General features: G+C 32.8%; 1 protein-coding gene across 3 annotated transcripts; it reads left to right on the top strand.

Moving 5' to 3' along the window:
* The first annotated feature begins 282 nt into the window (after positions 1-282).
* On the top strand, positions 283-17,350 carry LOC139973294 (fibrinogen-like protein A). Of its 3 annotated transcripts, none has more exons than XM_071979861.1 (5): positions 283-435; positions 13,900-13,957; positions 14,697-14,866; positions 15,225-15,495; positions 16,861-17,350. In XM_071979861.1, exons 1-5 carry the CDS (start codon positions 355-357, stop codon positions 17,115-17,117), a joined length of 837 nt encoding a protein of 278 aa, XP_071835962.1. In that variant the 5' UTR covers positions 283-354; the 3' UTR covers positions 17,118-17,350. The 3 variants fall into 3 exon arrangements, with proteins under 3 accessions (XP_071835962.1, XP_071835964.1, XP_071835961.1); XM_071979863.1 differs by lacking the exons at positions 13,900-13,957; positions 14,697-14,866 and adding exons at positions 3,348-3,396; positions 4,234-4,403 and having other exon boundaries at positions 285-435; XM_071979860.1 differs by lacking the exon at positions 283-435 and adding an exon at positions 10,891-11,009.
* The last annotated feature ends 3,755 nt before the right edge of the window (positions 17,351-21,105 follow it).

Genomic DNA, 21,105 nt, shown 5'->3' with positions numbered 1-21,105 from the left:
TTGCAAATTGCACACTCTTACGCAAATCCAAATAAGAGGAATGAGTAGCTTTCTTTCTTCGCGTATGTCATATCCTCAAAATAACAGCATGTATAAATATATGTATTTACTTTCTGAACATCCTACCTACGGAGCTTGCAGCAGCCATCATAACAGAGTTCCTTCTCTACAAAAATAGGAACAATTTTGGATGATGTCAGAACATTAAAGTTCTCCTTAGTCTTGTCAAATATTTTGCTTGTTGCGTGAGATATATCGCGTTAAACTGAGATCTCTCCATTCTGTTGTCAGTCTTGTTCTGGTTCACTTCATTCTAAAAGTCTCATTATTTCACCAAAAAAAAAAAAAAAAAAAATGAAGTTGACATATCTGTGTTTGATCGTCTTTGGTGCTTTTCTACAAGAGTTGGTTTTCTCTGAGACATCTGGACAGATGGTAAGTTTACATACATTTCACGGTTTTTATCATTGTCGTCAAGGCTTGGTAAATGTGAAATTCTGCTTCAATTATTGCGCGATAATTCTTTGCTTTCTCCTGACATTATCTTTGACTTATTTTCAGCTCATTCATATAATTCTGCAGATTTTTATTTTTTTCTGCAATCATGTTGGATATTGACTGTAACGTCTGTAAATGTCGTATTAAGAACATAATAGGCACACACCTATAAGCTTTGGTGAAACCGTAAACAATAAAGCCAATATAGATGTGTTTTTTTTATTCAACCTGGTATCCTTTCCAACACTAGCAAAACAACCTTAACATTTGCGCTCGAATCAAAGCATTATTGAAATTCCCCGTTTAACGATTTTGCTAAATCTAGTCCATTCACATCATTATAAATGCTTCATCATATTTTCATCAAAGTGAATTAAATTATGACTGATTTTTTGTTGTTGAAAATTACTAAGTTGATAACAATTGTTTTGAAAAAAAGGAAATAAAGTCAAGAAGATCAGTGCAAATCAATTTGTTAAAACGACAAATAGTTCGTTTGAAGCGATTAGACCCTTTTGTTTTCGTAATACTGTATCTAACGATTTCTGAGTCACTAGTAATTTGATAAGATTTATTACAGTGTTATTCCTCTTGTCATTTTAAATTGAGAGAAAGTTAAATTTGGCATGAAAGTACGTCGTAAAATAACCCCCAAATCACTAAAACGTATCATGAAGCTCGTTCCGTAACCTGTATATTGTTAACAAAATTCGTAATTAAAATTTCACATCATACAAACAATCTCTTCGTGATATTCACTCTTAGTTAAAAATTATAAGATATAAATACTGCACAACAGAAATCTAGAGATATTTTGCAAATTCTCATTTGTTGAGAAATATTTTATATTGCTAGTTATATTTAGTATACCTGATTGTACGTTTATTTCCACACTTTGTACGGACTTAGAACTTTCTTGTGTGATTCTAATCACTTTATTTAAATTGAATGTAGTATTTTGTTTTTCTTATTTAGAAACAGTCAGTGAAATTCTGATTTAGATAATACCCCTTCTTTTGTTTCTTCTTTTTCACTTGTTGATATTTACTAAGATGGAGGAACGATAAATATAAGTTAAAAGAATAAAAAATCTCACATTAGGTACATTATATTTATCCTAACCTTCGCGTGCAAAGTGACTTCAAAGCTATCTTAACTCTGCATGTCCATATTTAACCGATTCACACAGAGATCACAGTGGGTACTGTAACTCTTAAAGGTTTTTACTACAGTAAAACACTGATCGTGCTAATAAACCTGTGTATCGGTAGCATGTGCTATTAGAGTTACAAATTCATTAAAAAAATGACATTAATGGAAAAATTTATTGAACTGCACTTGTTGGGATTACACATATTCCCAGTTCTTACTGTAATCCTATTATAGCACATGCTACCGATTTATAGAACGACCCAGTTTATAATGAGGTACACAACTTTAAGATTTACAGTAGGTACTATGTTCACTCTGTGCATCGGGTGTCATGTGTTGCCTAATGTCTTATTATCCATTTAACGCTCATAATTTGGCTTTATACATGTTAGCTCTGTCCTGATTAGGATTTTTACTGTTGACGTTGGAATTTTTCATATCACTGATCACGAAAAAACTTTCGAAAAACATTGATCTTCTGATCAGTTAAAATAGCTTGCTTAAACGTTCCTAAAACTACTCTGTTAAGATCATCATCAACATAAAGTAAAAATTTAATTTCAATTTTAGTAATTTTATAGCTATAAATGTATTATTATACCTTTTGTTAATTGATATATTGATATAACTCAATCAGATATGCTTTTTCTTTGAAATATTGCTCAGTTCTGTTGCTTCGTTATTTTCGAAACTTTCATCAAATTCAGAACACATTTCCCACTTAAAACATTTTCTCAAAGAGTGACTTGCATCTATAGTAGATGCAAAACAGTGTGATAAAACCAACGTCCTGCATGATATATCCCTTTTACATAATGATGTTATAGCGAAATTACCATTCAGTTTCTAATTGTGCTAGTAAAATCCTCGGAAAAGTTTTCTTGATCTAATTTTAGGCTTTGCAGAATTAAGTTGCGTCAATTGGTCAACTTGGTGATATTGCATTAATCCGTTAGCATGTTCTTTCAATTCTTTCTTAATTGTGGTTGGATCAAACTTCAAAGGGTTAATTAAACAATAGTAATTGTCTTTTGACCGTTTTTAGTAAGAGTAAGAATAACTCCGTATCAGCTCGTGTGATAGTGAAAAGTTGATTTTTGTTTGTTTGGTGTGAACTTGATTTGAAAGCCGCAACAGTCCTTCGAATTATGGTTTTAAAAACATCGGTTTCTAGCAATATATATGGAACTGACACTTATGTGCATACATTGTTAGTAAGACGTTCGACATGTCAACGTATTTATTATTTAAATTATCATATATTAGTATATGTTGTTTTACTTCTCATTTAATGGTAAGAAAACCATACAGCTTCTCTGTGTTCGCCACCCATGGTTTTGTTTCTAATAATTTAATTTTTATGCAGTTTTGCAAAACAATAGAGCTATATCGCATATGATATAGCTCGCTTTGTTCTGTATATTCGCCGAAAATTGATGTTCTTCATAATTCTGCTATTGCTATGTACCTTATAATTTGTGATAATATTAAGGAATAGTAAAGATTGCAGCAGAGATTCAATATATTTACGACTACATGAGTTGTACTCTTTGATCACGTATAGTGAACTCTCTTGGTTTTAGAATGAACATAACATGCAATTATTACAACAGCTTAAAATAAAAAAATAAAAAGCATGTCCAATACTTCGCCTGTCTTCAAACAAATATGTGTACCTCTTCCATTTTCGTTTACAGAATGATTTGAACCTCGCTGAAAGCAACAGACAGAGAAGAAACTCTGAAAGTAGGTTTGAATTGGGGAAGGGTGGAAGTTGGGGGGGGGTGGAGGTTGTGGTGGTCTTTGTTGTTGTTTTTTCTTATGATTGTATATCTTTTATTTTCAATTTTTTAGCCTTAACTCTATCATAAAGTAATTAAGCTAGTTAAAATGGTGCCTCACTTTTCTTAGAGATGGTTAGTATTTACGTAGCATGGTTCATTGATGCTTGCTAGTAGTGTATAGTTTTTCTCAATTACACGTTCTTACTTAGAGGTATCAAATCGCTTTAATATGACAACAAATTATAACACACACAAATTGAAATAGGCCCATCTATCCGAGTATAGTGTTATGGAAGATAACATTCCTGCTACAAGAATATTTTGCATCAGAAAATAACCATTGCCATGTGCACGCCATCCTGGATCATTTCATAACATATAATTGGAGAATCTAAGTAACGACAACAAACAAAAATACTATTTTATACTAAATTATCCATAATTTGACAGTTTCTAGTCATCAATTACATATTTCTAAGGAACTAGCAAGGTTCTTAAGGAGCTGCATCTTCTTGTATATTACAAGAAAGAGTCCGATCGTGTGTAGATTCTAACTGATATATAAAGTAACCAGAGTAAAGTGATATAAGGACAGAATTTTTATTTTAGATTAAGTCGTGGAATAGAACTGTTTCCTGATACGTAAAGACATCAATTATTTCGATGTTATTATAACTATTTGGAACAAACTCGGAAATTACTGCAACTGAAAATACTCGTTCATATGCAAAGTCATGGACACTATTTTTTAGCTGATAAAGTCAGACAAAGGTTTTTGTTCCCCAATACTGTCTCACAGGTTCCTCTTACTTCTACTACCAAGAGCCTCAGTATCCGAGAGATTGCAAAGAAGTCTACGAGCAATGTGATGATCAAACTGAATCTGGTATTTTCATGATTCAGCCCGACGGTGCTCCAGAACCTTTTAATGTCCACTGTAATAATTCAATTGATGGAGGCGGATGGACGGTGAGTTGGCGAAATTGGTTTTATTCTTGTTTCGTGTTTGGGATGTGAGCGAGGGTTGGGGGGGGGGGGTGGTACATTAAGCTGTTATCAAATTGTTGATTCCCCAAATACACTATGGATGCAACAAATGTATAGAAGCCATACACGTCTTTATATATTATTGAGATCCTCCAGTAGGGCAGATGTATTAAGTAAAGAAATTTACCAATCTGTGTTATCAGCTCATTTTGTTAGTTTGTATCTGAAGAATGTCTCTAAGGATCGGAATGTCACATCCTAAGGTTTTGTCTTCGCTTCGCTAACCAATATTAATGTTGGGCCGAAGTATTGCAACCATCGGCAAACAAAGAAATTGTTGTAGAAGAATATTTTTTAGTCACTCCCAGAAAATGAACCACGTGCTACGAAAGGTATATGTAAGTATACTGTAGACAACTTTGAATTTATATTACATATATATCAGCTTTTATATGAATATTACGGAGTTTAACTCATTAAATCATTCCTGTTTTTTCCCCAATAGGTATTTCAACGTAGGATTGATGGAGCTGTGGATTTTACCGACGTTGGGACGACTACAAAGACGGATTTGGGTTTTTACAACGAGAATTCTGGCTCGGTAACGACAAGTTATCCTATATAACTAACCAGGGTGACTACGAGCTACGTATCGACCTGGTCAGCAGAAATGGTATTTCCTACTTTGCCAAGTACGACCTCTTCAGGATCAGCGATGAAATCAGTAAATACAGAATGACAGATCTTGGAACCTATCTGCCTGAAAGCACAACAAGTTAGTTTATTTTGTATTTTCATGTAATTAATACATTTCTACAAACAGTTACCGCATGGGAGAGAAATTCTACTTAGCAATATTATAGCACAGATGTTGCTCGAAAGAGGGTAACAAAATCAATTGGAAGTGTGGAAGTTAAAATCAATTATATGCTAATATGTCATTAGGTCCAAAGTCACCTTCATTGTGTTTTTGGGGCAATATCATTCTATTCCATCTTTTGTTAATGTAAACATAAATTAAAGGAAATTCGATCATAAATTCGTTTTGATAATGTATACAACAATGGTTTCAAGTACAGGTAAAACTTAACGTTAGACTATTCATAAACGAGCCCCTCACTCGTTTCCCCTATGCGATGTTATTAGGAGGGGGTACCTTCAACCACATTAAGGGTTACATTTAGGAGTATATCCAAAGGAAATATATTTGCACGAACAAAAGAAACCGTTTTCATTTACTTATATTCTTCACGAAAACAAAATCCCCATGGATGTTGGCAAGCGAACGGTAAGGGCAATCATGGGGTAAATACAAAGATTGATACCTCATCCTGTAAGCTTACAACTGTGCCAATGCTAGCAAGGGTTGTGCGTGCTCTTTGAGCTTTGTCGATAATGTAGGAGAGATAATAACGTACGAATTACTCTATCGGTGACAAAAACCAACAACAAACAAACACGTTAAAGCCCCATTAATATACTTTACATTAAAATATTGCTTTATGAAAGTCAACACACAATGCACTGTTATTTATACATATGCAGTTTATAAGAAGAGGAAAATAAACAAGATATGCGAAGTTTTAACAATAAGTAAGACATGTTATCTTTGCTTCTAGAGAAATAAAAATATAATTTAACACAATCAACGCAAAATATTAACAACAAGAACAACGGAAAACACATAAAACAAGTGGCTTCGAGTCAACACTTTTTACATATCTGAAATAATTCATTTCCCTCGTCTTTTGCGATAACAATAGGCCTTTATATAAGAAAAGCGGTGACCTATCTGTTACTTCTATAAATGAAAAATGACGAAGGTGGCCAAATATTGAAAACGTGTACAAATGAAACAATGGAAATATTTAAAAAACGAATTGTACTTGGATTAAAAATAAAATCTTTGCTACAACGAGTGTCCAATATTGTGTAACTATTGCATTAATATTTCCCTTTTGCGAATGACTCATATTGATGTTCTTAACCCACCTTGATGAAGTTTGTGGAATGCTTCATCGTAAAATCTGGTATGTTTTGATACAAGAAAAATGTTTCGTAAGTTTCTCGTTTACTAATATGACGATAACGCTAACTTCAATGTTTTATCTTCTTTCTTCATTCTAGATTATGACCGCATGGCTTATCATCGAAACATGTCCTTCTCTACCTGGGACAGGGAAAATGACAAGCATAGTAGTTATCATTGTGCATCTCATCATCATGGTGCCTGGTGGTTCAATGCTTGTATTTACTCTAACCTCAACGCTCTCTACTTCGACAGCCATGACTCTTACAAGACCATTTCTTGGTATGACCTTCCTGGTGGGCGATATAACATCAAATATACAGAAATGAAACTACGCCCCGTTTCCGCGAGATAGTGCGAAAGGAGAGGCATACATGTCAACAAGTAGAGACTTCTCTAAATGTGTTTTGCGGATATCCATTAACAAATTTCCAAACTTACTGTTCCATAAAAAACTATGCGACACAGATAATCGAATTCGATTATACTGAAAAACTGCAAGTCAATGTGTTAACTTCACATTATTCATATTTAATCAGCTCTAACTCTGTCAACAGATTTAAAAACCCATCGAAAATAAATATGAAAGAAAAGAACCCTTTTTATTGTATACTTGTTTTCATTGTTTTTGAAAGTTAATGATTTTTTCAACAAAACCAAAATAATGTGTAACGATTTTTATCTATGTACAATGCACTTTGATTCACATCAGAAAAATTGAAAATTGTTGAAACTGTTTGGACTATTTCATCATATATCCCATTTTTATCAAAGTGTAGAGAAACTTTGTATTAATTAAGACTTGAAAGACCTAAGACAATGCAGCGAGTTGTTAAGGCCTGGTCAATACAGTTAATAGTTCTTTCAATATCTTAAACATATATAACTTACACATGCTTCAAATCAACATGACCATCGTCTAACGTATAAAAGAAATAAAAGCAATATGTTTTAACATTCTTACAATTACAAATTTCTTTGGGCTAGAATATTTTTCTTAATGAGTATCTTACAATACTCTCATTTTTCTTCCTGTTAGTGACCCCAAATACATAAACAACGCTTTATTCGTTCGATGGTTCATATCAACAGCCATAAGTTCAAGTGGGTAAGGGTGGCCTTATCAGTGTTTGATATATGGAACCATACTGAATCGAAAGCGTCACAAACGTGTTTGTACTGTTCAAATGTGTGTGGTTTGGGGCCATTTTCTATGAGCATGAGGTACAGTGTAGAACTACATTGTACTGTCTAAATAAATATATATATATATATATATATATATATATATATATACATATATATATATATATATATATATATATATATATACACACACAGACTATAATTAACGTCATGATCACATGACATCATCCGATAGAAGGTAACATAACTTTGTGGTCTGACACACAGGAGTTCTACAGTTCTACCCTATACCTCATGCTCATATATATATATATATATATATATATATATATATATATATATATATATATATATATATATATATAAATATATATATATATATATATGTATATATATATATATAGATATAAATATATGTATATATATATATATATATGTATATATATATATATGTATATATATATATATATATGTATATATATATATACATATATATATATACATATATATATATATATATATATTTATATATATATATATATATATAAATATATATATATATATATATATATATATATATATGTCATGATCACATGACATCATCCGATAGAAGGTAACATAACTTTGTGGTCTGACACACAGGAGTTCTACAGTTCTACACTATACCTCATGCTCATATATATATATATATATATATATAGTTTAGAATTTAATATGTATTATGTATGTGAATATATATATATATATGTAGTCACGGTTCATATTCGTCTGAATAATACATTGCCGCGTTTAAATATCATTTCTGATCGGATGGAATTTCCTTTCAATCTTTTCCTTTTAATACGTCATGGGAGAAAGTTGATCAGAATGTTATTGGCAGCTGCGTACTAGAATAATACACACAGACTTTAATTAACGTCATGATCACATGACATCATCCGATAGAAGGTAACATAACTTTAAGAAAACAAAGATAAAAGCGTTTGTGGTCTGACACACAGGCCTTCGCAACGATATGGTAAACTTCGTATTACCATTTGGATATCTGACCTTGTGACCTCTTCAAATCTCCTCAGAATGTTGATATCATTACATTTAATTTACCGCGTTTACACATCACATAAATATCACTTTACCGTTCTGGAAACTTTGTAGCTCTGAAATTGTATAAGGTACCTCAACTGCGTCTACCAATTGAAAAATAGTTAAAGGGTTTCGTTATTGGAAATTTATTCGAGAAAACTTGACCATCTACTACTTATGAACAAAAGTCTTGTAATCAAACAACTAACGATTTATGAACAATGTTTTTAACCATCGTCGTCAGTTTGACTTGATGGGACACCGTTTTCCATGTCGTGAAACACACACAGACGTCATTGTATGAACCATTCAGGAAAACCCCAACTATAAATTTGAATTTTGAAGCAGTTGTAACCGCCTATAATAAGGAACACCCTTTAAGGAACTAATCATCCTAGTATCCCTCCTCTGGACCTTTTCAAGTACTTCCTTATCCTTAGCAAAATGTGGGTTCCAAGCCTAAACAGCATACTCCAGATGAGGCCCAACCAACTGTTTATAAAGCCTAACTACTATGTCCTCTTTCAGAAAACTGAAGTTCCTCTTGATCATACCTAAAACCCTATTACCTCTTTAAGCAGCTTCAAGACAAAGGTTATAATGCAGAGATAAGTCAATGTAGATAACTAGGTCTCTTTCAACAAAGACCTCCTGTAACTCCACACCATTTAAGATTGTAGTTATACTTTTGTTACTACTACCAATAAGCATCACCTTGCATTTATCGTTATTAAAAGCATTTGCCATCCCTGAGACCAGTAAAAACCATATTCAAATCCGTTTGAAATTTCTCAGCATAGCTTTTGGAAGAGACCTCAGAATACAATTTGGTGTCATCAGTAAACTTCTTAGCTGTACACAAAATATCTCCGTCAATGTCATTGATATAGGCAACAAACAAGAAGGGACCCAAAAACAGACCCTTGTGGAACCCCACTAGTGACGTCCTGTCAAGAAGAAGCACAGCCTTTAAATTACCACCCTCTGTTTCTTATTACCAAGCAAATTCTCGATCCAAGACAGTAAATTCCCATTGTTTGGGGAATAAGCGGTGAAGGCCGTATTCAACTGTGTTCTGGAAAGCAACTTTCAGTGACGGATTCATTGCGTGGGGTAGTTTATTCCCATTCAAAGTTGGTTATGTACGTGATAATGTAGGCTAAGATATAGAGCGTTACAGGAACATTGTTGGGTTATTTCTTGTCATGAAAATGCCAGATGAGAAGTAAGGTTAGTCTGACAAATTGCAATTACTGAGTTTTTCTAACCGGAAATATGCTGACAACATGGCGAGTGATGGAATTTTCTTTGAATGTGTCTATTGTAGTATCATAATGTTAGGTATTAATCCACAGTGACTTATACGACACTGATGTGGGTACAGCTATGATAGTGTATGTTGTCTCATTACCATGTTCCACTTTCCACCAAGCTACGCAACAGATTATCTCCTATACTGCGATGTAATTTATTTGTTTCAGGGCGCCCTAACAATGCCTGAAACATATCTTTTCACCAATGCCTCTGTTATTCGTACGATGTCACGACATTTTGTTTATGTGATCGTATAAAGACAAATGACGACGATAACGTCATCACTGTTGATAAATATTTCATCTCCCTCCTATACAAAATAAACAATCATTGGTCATTCTGACATGTGAGTTAACAACCAGTCTCTGTTAACGCGTATATTTTGATGGCGAGATAACGTAGTTAGAAGTCTCAACAGGTTGCTATAATGTAATGAACTGGCTATTGTGAGCTGACCTTAATTAAAGTTAATGATTTTTTCTTCAGTAAATGAATAATTTGTGACAAACATTACAGAAATATGTTATTAGCAATTTTCTGGAGTCTCTTTTATTCATTTTTTTGTTGAAATTTTGACAAATGCACATTGTTGCAAATTGCACACTCTTACGCAAATCCAAATAAGAGGAATGAGTAGCTTTCTGTCTTCGCGTATGTCATATCCTCAAAATAACAGCATGCATAAATATAAGTATTTACTTTCTGAACATCCTACCTACGGAGCTTGCAGCAGCCATCATAACAGAGTTCCTTCTCTACAAAAATATGAACAATTTTGGATGACGTCAGAACATTAAAGTTCTCCTTAGTCTTGTTAAATATTTTGATTGTTGCGTGAGATATATCGCGTTAAACTGAGATCTCTCCATTATGTTGTCAGTCTCGTTCTGGTTCACTTCATTCTAAAAGTCTCATTATTTCACCAAAACAAAAAAATGAAGTTGACATATCTGTGTTTGATCATCTTTGGTGCTTTTCTACAAGAGTTGGTTTTCTCTGAGACATCTGGACAAATGGTAAGTTTACATACATTTCACGGTTTTCATCATTGTCGTTAAGGCTTGGTAAATGTGAAATTCTGCTTCAATTATTGCTCGGTAATTTTTTGCTTTCTCCTATCATATATCTCTGACTTATGTTCAACTGTTTAATATAATTCTGCAGAATTTTTTTCTTTCTGCAATCATGTTGGATATTGACTGTAACTCAGTAAATGTCGTATTAAGAACATAATAGGCACCCACCTAAGCGTTGGTGAAACCGTAAACAATAATCCTTTCCAACACTAGCAAAACAACCTTAACATTTGCGCTGGAATCAAAGCATTATTGAAATTCCCCGTTTTACGATTGTGGTAAATCTAGTCCATTCACATCATTATAAATGCTTCATCATATTTTCATCAAAGTGCATTAAATTATGACTGATTTTTTTTTTGGTTGAAAATTACTAAGTTGATAACAATTGTTTTGAAAAAAGGGAAATGAAGTCAAGAAGATCAGTTCAAATCAATTTCAAGTTCAATTCAATAAAACGACAAATAGTTTGTTTGAAGCGATTAGACCCTTTTGTTTTCGTAATACTGTATCTAACGATTTCTGAGTCACTAGTAATTTGATAAGATTTATTACAGTGTTATTCCTCTTGTCATTTTAAATGGAGAGCAAGTTAAATTTGGCATGAAAGTACGTCGTAAAATAACCCCCAAATCACTAAAACGTATCAACAAGCTCGTTCCGTAACCTGTATATTGTTAACAAAATTCGTAATTAAAATTTCATATCATACAAACAAACTCTACGTGATATTGATTCTTAGTTAGAAATTATAAGATGTAAATACTGCCGAACAGAAATCTAGAGATATTTTGCAAATTCTAATTTGTTGAGAAATATTTTATATTGCTAGTTATATTTAGTATACCTGATTGTGCGTTTATTTCCACACTTTGTACGGACTTAGAACTTTCTTGTGTGATTCTAATCACTTTATTTAAATTGAATGTAGTATTTTGTTTTTCTTATTTAGAAACAGTCAGTGAAATTCTAATTTAGATAATACCCCTTCTTTTGTTTCTTTTTTTCCACTTGTTGATATTTACTAAGATGGAGGAACGATAAATATAAGTTAAAAGAAAAAAAATCTCAGATTAGGTACATTATATTTAACCTTCGCGTGCAAAGTGACTTCAAAGCTATCTTAACTCTGCATGTCCATATTTAACCGATTCACACAGAGATCACAGTAAGCACTGTAACTCTTAAAGGTTTTTACTGCGGTGAAACATGGATCGTGCTAATAAATCTGTTTAATCGGTAGCATGTGCTATTAGGGTAACAAATTCATTAAAAATTACATTATAGGACAAATTTATTAAACTGCACTTGTTGGGACTACACATATTCCCAGTTCTTACTGTAATCCTGTAAAAGCACATGATACCGATTTATAGAACGACCCAGTTTGTAATGAGGTACACAACTTTAAGATTTACAGTAGGTACTATGTTCACTGTGTACATCGGGTGTCATATGTTGCCTAATGTCTTATTTTCATTTAACGCTCAGAATTTGGCTTTATACATGTTAGCTCTATCCTGATTAGGATTTTACTGTTGACGTTGGACTTTTTCATATCACTGATCACGAAATTGAAAAACTTTCGAAAAACACTGATCTTCTGAACAATTAAAATAGCTTGCTTGAACGTTTCTAAAACTACTCTGTTAAGATCATCATCAACATAAAGTAAAAATTTAGTTTCAATTTTAGTAATTTTATAGCTATAAATGTATTATTATACCTTTTGTTAATTGATATATTTATATAACTCAATCAGATATGCTTTTTCTTTGAAATATTGCTCAGTTCTGTTGCTTCGTTATTTTCGTAACTTTTTATCAAATTCAGAATACATTTACCACATAAAACATTTTCTCAAAGTGTGACTTGCATCTACAGTAGATGAAAAACAGTGTAATAAAACCAACGTCCTGCAAGATATATCCCTTTTACATAATGATGTTATAGCGAAATTACCATTCAGCTTTTAATTGTGCTAGTAAAATCCTCGGAAAAGTTTTCTTGATCTCATTTTAGGCTTTGCAGAATTAAGTTGCGTCAATTGGTCAACTTGGTGATATTGCATTAATCCGTTAGCATGTTCTTTCAATTCTTTCTTAATTATGGTTGGATCAAACTTCAAAGGGTTAATTATACAAAACCCATTGTCTTTTGACCGTTTTTAGTAAGAGTAACTTCGTATATATCACCTTGTGTGATAGTGAAAAGTTGATTTTTGTTTGTTTGATGTGATCTTGATTTGAAAGCCGCAACAGTCCTCCAACCCTTTCTTTAAATTCAATTATGGTTTAAAAAATATCGGTTTCTAGCTATTTATATGGAACTGACACTTATGTGCATAAATTGTTAGTACGACGTTCGACATTTCAACGTATTTATTATTTAATTACCATATACTAGTATATGTTGTTTTACTTCTCATTTAATGGTAAGAAAACCATACAGCTTCTTTGTGTTCGCCACCCACAGTTTTGGTTCTAATAATTTAATTGTTATGCAGTTGTGCAAAACAATAGAGCTATATGTCATATGATATAGCTCGTTTTGTTCTGTATACTCGCCGAAAATTGATGTTCTTAATAATTCTGCTATTGCTATGCACCTTATAATTCGTCATAACTATTAAGAAATAGTAATGATTGCAGCAGAGATTCAATATATTTACGACTTCATGAGTTGTACTGTAAGATCACGTATAGTGGACAATGTTGGTTTAGAATGTACATAACATGCAATCATTACAACAGCTTAAACTAGAAAAAAATGTCCAATTCTTCGCCTGTCTTCAAACAAATATGTGTACTTCTTCCATTTTTGTTTACAGAATGATTTGAACATCGCTGCAAGCAACATTAAAAGTAGACAAAGAAGAAATTCTGAAAGTAAGCTTTATTGGGGGGGGGGGGTAGGGGTCGAATTGGGGGGTAGGGGGCGATAGAGGTTGTGGTGGTCTTTGGTTTTTGTCATATTGTATATCTTGTATTTCCAATTGTTTTAGCCTTAACTATATCATAAGGTAATTAAGCTAGTTAAAATGGTGCCTCACTTTTCTTAGAGATTTACGTAGCATGTTTTATTGATGCTTGATAATAATTTTATATTTCTCCCAATTATACGTTCTTACTTAGAGGTATCAAATCGCTTTTGCATCAGAAAATAACCATTGCCATGTGTACACCATCCTGGATCATTTCATAACATATAATTGGAGAATCAAAATACCGTCAACAAATACAAATTCAACTTTCATACTAAATTATCCATAATTTGACAGTTTCTAGTCATCAATTACATATTTATAAGGAACCATCAAGGTCCTTAAGTAGCTGCATCTTCTGTATATTACAAGAAACAGTCCAAACGTGTGTAGATTCGAACTGATATAATAAGTAACCAGAGTCAAGTGATATAAGGACAGAGTTTTATTTTAGCTTAAGTCGTGGATTACAACTGTTACCTGATACGTAAAGACATCAACTATTTCGATGTTATTTTAACTATTTGGAACAAAATCGGAAATTACTGCAACTGAAAATACTCATTCATATGCAAAGTGATGTTCACTAGTTTTTAGCTGATAAAGTCAGACAAAGGTTTTTGTTCCCCAATACTGTCTTACAGGTTCCTCTTACTTCTACTACCAAGAGCCTCAGTATCCGAGAGATTGCAAGGAAGTCTACGAACAATGTGATGATCAAACTGAATCTGGTATTTTCATGATTCAGCCCGACGGTGCTCCTGAACCTTTCAACGTCCACTGTAATAATTCAATAGATGGAGGTGGATGGACGGTGAGTTGGCTAAATTTGTGTTATTCTTGTTTCGTGATTACGGTGTGAGCGAGGCGGGTTGGGGCGATTGTACGGAATGTCAAATCCTAAGGATTTGTCTTCTTTAACCAATATTAATTTGGGCTGAAGTATTGCAACCATCGGCAAACAATGAAATTGTTGTTGAAGAATATTTTTCAGGCACTCCCAGAAAATGAACTATGGGCTACGAAAGGTATGTGTATGTGTACGTATACTGTATACATCTTCGAATGACATTAAATATATATCAGCCTTTATATGAATATTATGGAGTTGAACTCATCGGAATTATAAATACATTTGATCATTGAAATCATACATGTTTTTCCCCCAACAGGTATTTCAACGTAGGATTGATGGTGCTGTAGATTTTTATCGACGTTGGGACGACTACAAAGACGGCTTTGGGTTTTTACAACGAGAATTCTGGCTCGGTAACGACAAGTTATCCTACTTGACTAACCAGGGTGACTACGAGCTACGTATCGACCTGGTCAGCAGGAATGGTAATTCTTACTTTGCCAAGTACGACCTCTTCAGGATCAGCGATGATATCAGTAAATACAGAATGACAGATCTTGGATCATATCTGCCTGAAAGCACAGCAAGTTAGTATATTTGGTATTTGCAAGGAATTAATAAATGGATAGAAACACTTGACGCACGGGACAGACATTTTATAACAAAGATGTTGCTCGAAATAGGTTAAAAAGCTTAAATTGGTAGTTTGAAAGTGAAAATCAATTATATGCTAATAGTCTCATTATACCCAAATTATCTTTTATTCTGTTATAAGGGAAATGTAATTCTTTTCCATTTTTTTATTAATGCAAACATAAAGTAAATGAAATGCGATCATAAATTCGATTGGATAATGTAAACTACAATAGTATTAACCTCAGGCGAAACCTAACGTAAAAAATATAAATGAGCTCCTTACTCTTTACTCCTATGTGATGTTATTGTACGGGGGTACCTCACTACCATATTAAGGGCTAAATTTAAGAGTACATCCGAGGAAAATCCATTTGCACGAACATAAGTCAGCGTTTTCCTTTGCCTATATTCTTCACAAAAACAAAATCCCCATGGATGTTGGCAAAGAGCAAGCAGAGGGGATTACAATACACAGATTGTGACCTCATCCTGTACGCTTGGAACTATACCAATGCTAGCCAGGGTTGTGCGTGCTCTTTGAGTTTTGTCGATAATGTAGGAGAGATAATAACGTACAAATTACGCAGTCGGTGACAAAAAAACAAAACAAAAAACACACGTTAAAGCCCCTCGATATATACTTTACATTAAAATATTGCTTTATGAAAGTCAACACACTTTGCACTGTTATTTATACATATACATTTGATTAGAAGAGGAAAATAAACAAGATATGCGAATTTTTAACAAGAAGTAAGACGTATTATCTTCGCTTCTAGAGAAATAAGAATATAATTAAATACAATCAACGCCAAAAATTAACAACTAGAACAACGGAAAACACATAAAATAAGTGGCCTCGAGTCACCAGTTTTTACAAATCGGAAATTACTCATTTCCCTCGTCTTTTCCGATAAAGAATATGTATAAGAAAAGCGGTGACTTATCTGTTACTACTACAATTGAGAAACGATGAAAGTAGCCAAATATTTAAAACGTGTACAGATGAAACAATGGAATTATTTAAATAAAAAAAAGTAAAATGTTCCGGACTACAATAAACGAATTACCTGTACTTGGATTAAAAACAAAGTCTTTGCAACAACGTGTTTCCAATATTGTGTAAATATTGCATCATTATTTCCCTTTTGAGAATGACTCATATCGATTTTCTTAATCCACCTTGATGAAGTTTGTGGAATGCTTCATCGTAAAATCTGGTATGTTTTGATACAAGAAAATGTTTCGTAAGTTTCTCATTTACTAATATGACGATTTCGCTAACTACAATGTATTATCTTCTTTCTTCATGATAGATGCTGACCGCATGGCTTATCATCGAAACATGTCCTTCTCTACCTGGGACAGGGATAATGACAAGCATAGTAGTTATAACTGTGCATCTTATGATCATGGTGGCTGGTGGTTCAATGCTTGTTATTACTCTAACCTCAACGGTCTCTACTTCGACAGCCATGACTCTCACAAGACCATTTATTGGTATAGTCTTCCTGGTGGGAATTATAACATCAAATATACAGAAATGAAACTACGCCCCGTTTCCGCGAGATAGTTAGAAAAGGAGAGGTTTACATGTAAACAAGTAGAAACCTCTCTAAATGTGTTTTGTGGATATCCATTAACAAATTTCTAAACTTATGGTTCCACAAAAAAACTATGCGACACAGATTGGATGATACTGAAAAATCTCAAGTCAACGTTGTAAACTTCAAATTATTCATATTTAATAAGCTCTAACTCTGTCAAAAGATTTGAAACCTATCGAAAATAAATATGAAAAAATAACCTTTTTTATTGTATACTTGTCTTCATTGTTTTTGAAAGTTAATGATTTTTCCAACAAAACTAAAATAATGTGTAACGATCTTTATCTATGTTTTATGTACTTTGATTCACATCAGCAACACTGAAACTTGTTGAAACTGTTTGGACTATTTCGTCATATATCCCATTGTTATCAAAGTGTAGAGAAACTTTGTATTAATTAAGATTGAAAGAACTAAGACAATGCAGCGAGTTGTTAAGGCCTGGTAAATACAGTTAATAGTTCTTTCAATATCTTAAACATATATAACTTATACATGCTTCAAATCAACATGATCATCATCTTACGTATAAAAGAAATAAAAGCAATATGTATTAACATTCTTACAATTACAAATTTCTGTGGGCTAGAGATTTTTTTAAATGAGTATCTTACAATACTCTCATTTTGTCTTCCTGTTAGTGACCCCAAATACATAAACAACGCTTTATGCCTTCGATGGTTAAATATCAACAGCCATAAGTTCAAGTGAGTAAGGGTGGCCTAATCAGTGTTTGATGTATGGAAGCATACTGAATCAAAGGCGTCACAAACGTGTTTGTACTGTTCAAATGTGTGTGGTTTGGGGCCATTTTCTATGAGCATGAGGTACAGTGTAGAACTACATTATATATATATATATATATATATATATATATATATATATATATATATATATATATATATATATACAGACTATAATTAACGTCATGATCACATGACATCATCCGATAGAAGGTAACATAACTTTGTGGTCTGACACACAGGAGTGCTACAGTTCTACACTATACCTCATGCTCATATATATATATATATATATTTATATATATATATATATATATATATATATATATATATAAATATATATATATATATATATATATATTTATATATATAAATATATATATATATATATACATATATATATATGTATATATATTTATATATATAGTTTAGAATTTAATATGTATTATGTATGTGAATATATATATATATATATAATATATATATATATATATATATATATATACATATATATATATATATATATATTTATATATATAAATATATATATATATATATACATATATATATATGTATATATATATATATATATAGTTTAGAATTTAATATGTATTATGTATGTGAATATATATATATATATATATATATATAATATATATATATATATATATATATATATATATACATATATATATGTAGTCACGGTTCATATTCGTCTGAATAATACATTGCCGCGTCTAAATATCATTTCTGATCGGATGGAATTTCCTTTCAATCTTTTCCTTTTAATACGTCATGGGAGAAAGTTGATCAGAAAGTTATTGGCAGCTGCGTACTAGAATAATACACACAGACTTTAATTAACGTCATGATCACATGACATCATCCGATAGAAGGTAACATAACTTTAAGTAAACAAAGATAAAAACGTTTGTGGTCTGACACACAGGCGTTCGCAACGATATGGTAAACTTCGTATTACCATTTGGATATCTAACCTTGTGACCTCTTCAAATCTCCTCAGAATGTTGATATCTTTACATTTAATTTACCGCGTTTACACATCCCATAAATATCACTATACCGTTCTGCAAACTTTGTAGCTCTGAAATTGTAAAAGGTACCTCAACTGCGTCTACCAATTGAAAAATAGTTAAAGGGTTTCGTTATTGGAAATTTATTCGAGAAAACTTGACCATCTACTACTTATGAACAAAAGTCTTGTAATCAAACAACTAACGATTTATAAACAATGTTTTTAACCATCGTCGTCACTTTGACTTGATGGGACACCGTTTTCCATGTCGTGAAACACACACAGACGTCATTGTATGAACCATTCAGGAAAACCCCAACTATAAATTTGAATTTTGAAGCAGTTGTAACCGCCTATAATAAGGCACACCCTTTAAGGATCTAATCATCCTAGTATCCCTCCTCTGGACCTTTTCAAGTACTTCCTTATCCTTAGCAAAATGTGGGTTCCAAGCCTAACAGCATACTCCAGATGAGGCCCAACCAACTGTTTATAAAGCCTAACTACTATGTCCTCTTTCAGAAAACTGAAGTTCCTCTTGATCATACCTAAAACCCTATTACCTCTTTAAGCAGCTTCAAGACAAAGGTTATAATGCAGAGATGAGTCAATGTAGATAACTAGGTCTCTTTAAACAAAGACCTCCTGTAACTCCACACCATTTAAGATTGTAGGTATACTTTTGGTTACTACTACCAATAAGCATCACCTTGCATTTATCGTTATTAAAAGCATTTGCCATCCCTGAGACCAGTAAAAACCATATTCAAATCCGTTTGAAATTTCTCAGCATAGCTTTTGGAAGAGACCTCAGAATACAATTTGGTGTCATCAGTAAACTTCTTAGCTGTACACAAAATATCTCCGTCAATGTCATTGATACAGGCAACAAACAACAAGGGACCCAAAACAGACCCTTGTGGAACCCCACTAGTGACGTCCTGTCAAGAAGAAGCACAGCCTTTAAATTACCACCCTCTGTTTCTTATTACCAAGCCAATTCTCGATCCAAGACAGTAAATTCCCATTGTTTGGGGAATAAGCGGTGAAGGCCGTATTCAACTGTGTTCTGGAAAGCAACTTTCAGTGACGGATTCATTGCGTGGAGTAGTTTATTCCCATTCAAAGTTGGTTATGTACGTGATAATGTAGGCTAAGATATAGAGCGTTACAGGAACATTGTTGGGTTATGTCTTGTCATGAAAATGCCAGATGAGAAGTAAGGTTAGTCTGACAAATTGCAATTACTGAGTTTTTCTAACCGGAAATATGCTGACAACATGGCGAGTGCTTGAAATATCTTTGAATGTGTCTATTATAGTATAATAATGTTAGGTATTAATCCACAGTGACTTATACGACACTGATGTGGGTACAGCTATGATAGTGTTTATTGTCTCATAACCATGTTCCACTTTCCACCAGGTTGTTACCAACTTCATTCCGCTACGCAACAGATTATCTCCTATACTGCGATGTAATTTATGTGTTTCAGGGCGCCGTAACAATGCCTGGAACATTTCTTTTCACCAATGCCTCTGTTATTCGTACGATGTCACGAAATTTTGTTTATGTGATCGTATTAAGACAAATGACGACGATAAAGTCATTACTGTTGATAAACATTTCATCTCCCTCCTATACAAACAAATTCATTGGTCATTCTGGCATGTGAGTTAACAACCAGTCTCTGTTAAGGCGTATATTTTAATGGCGAGATAACGGTTGCTATAATGTAATGAACTAGCTATTGTGAGCTGACCTTAATTAATATCAATGATTTTTTCTTCAGTAAATGAGTAAATTGTGACAAACAATACATAATTATGTAATTAGCAATTTTCTGGAGTCTCTTTTATTCATTTTTTGGTTGAAATTTTGACAAATGCACATTGTTGCAAATTGCACACTCTTACGCAAATCCAAATAAGAGGAATGAGTAGCTTTCTTTCTTCGCGTATGTCATATCCTCAAAATAACAGCATGTATAAATATAAGTATTTACTTTCTGAACATCCTACCTACGGAGCTTGCAGCAGCCATCATAACAGAGTTCCTTCTCTACAAAAATAGGAACAATTTTGGATGATGTCAGAACATTAACGTTCTCCTTAGTCTTGTCAAATATTTTGCTTGTTGCGTGAGATATATCGCGTTAAACTGAGATCTCTCCAT

Source organism: Apostichopus japonicus, chromosome 9, assembly GCF_037975245.1.
Source record: "Apostichopus japonicus isolate 1M-3 chromosome 9, ASM3797524v1, whole genome shotgun sequence".
NCBI classification, from domain to species: domain Eukaryota; kingdom Metazoa; phylum Echinodermata; class Holothuroidea; order Aspidochirotida; family Stichopodidae; genus Apostichopus; species Apostichopus japonicus.
Note: the sequence above shows the minus strand (reverse complement) of the source record. Positions and strands in the feature narration are given on the sequence as shown.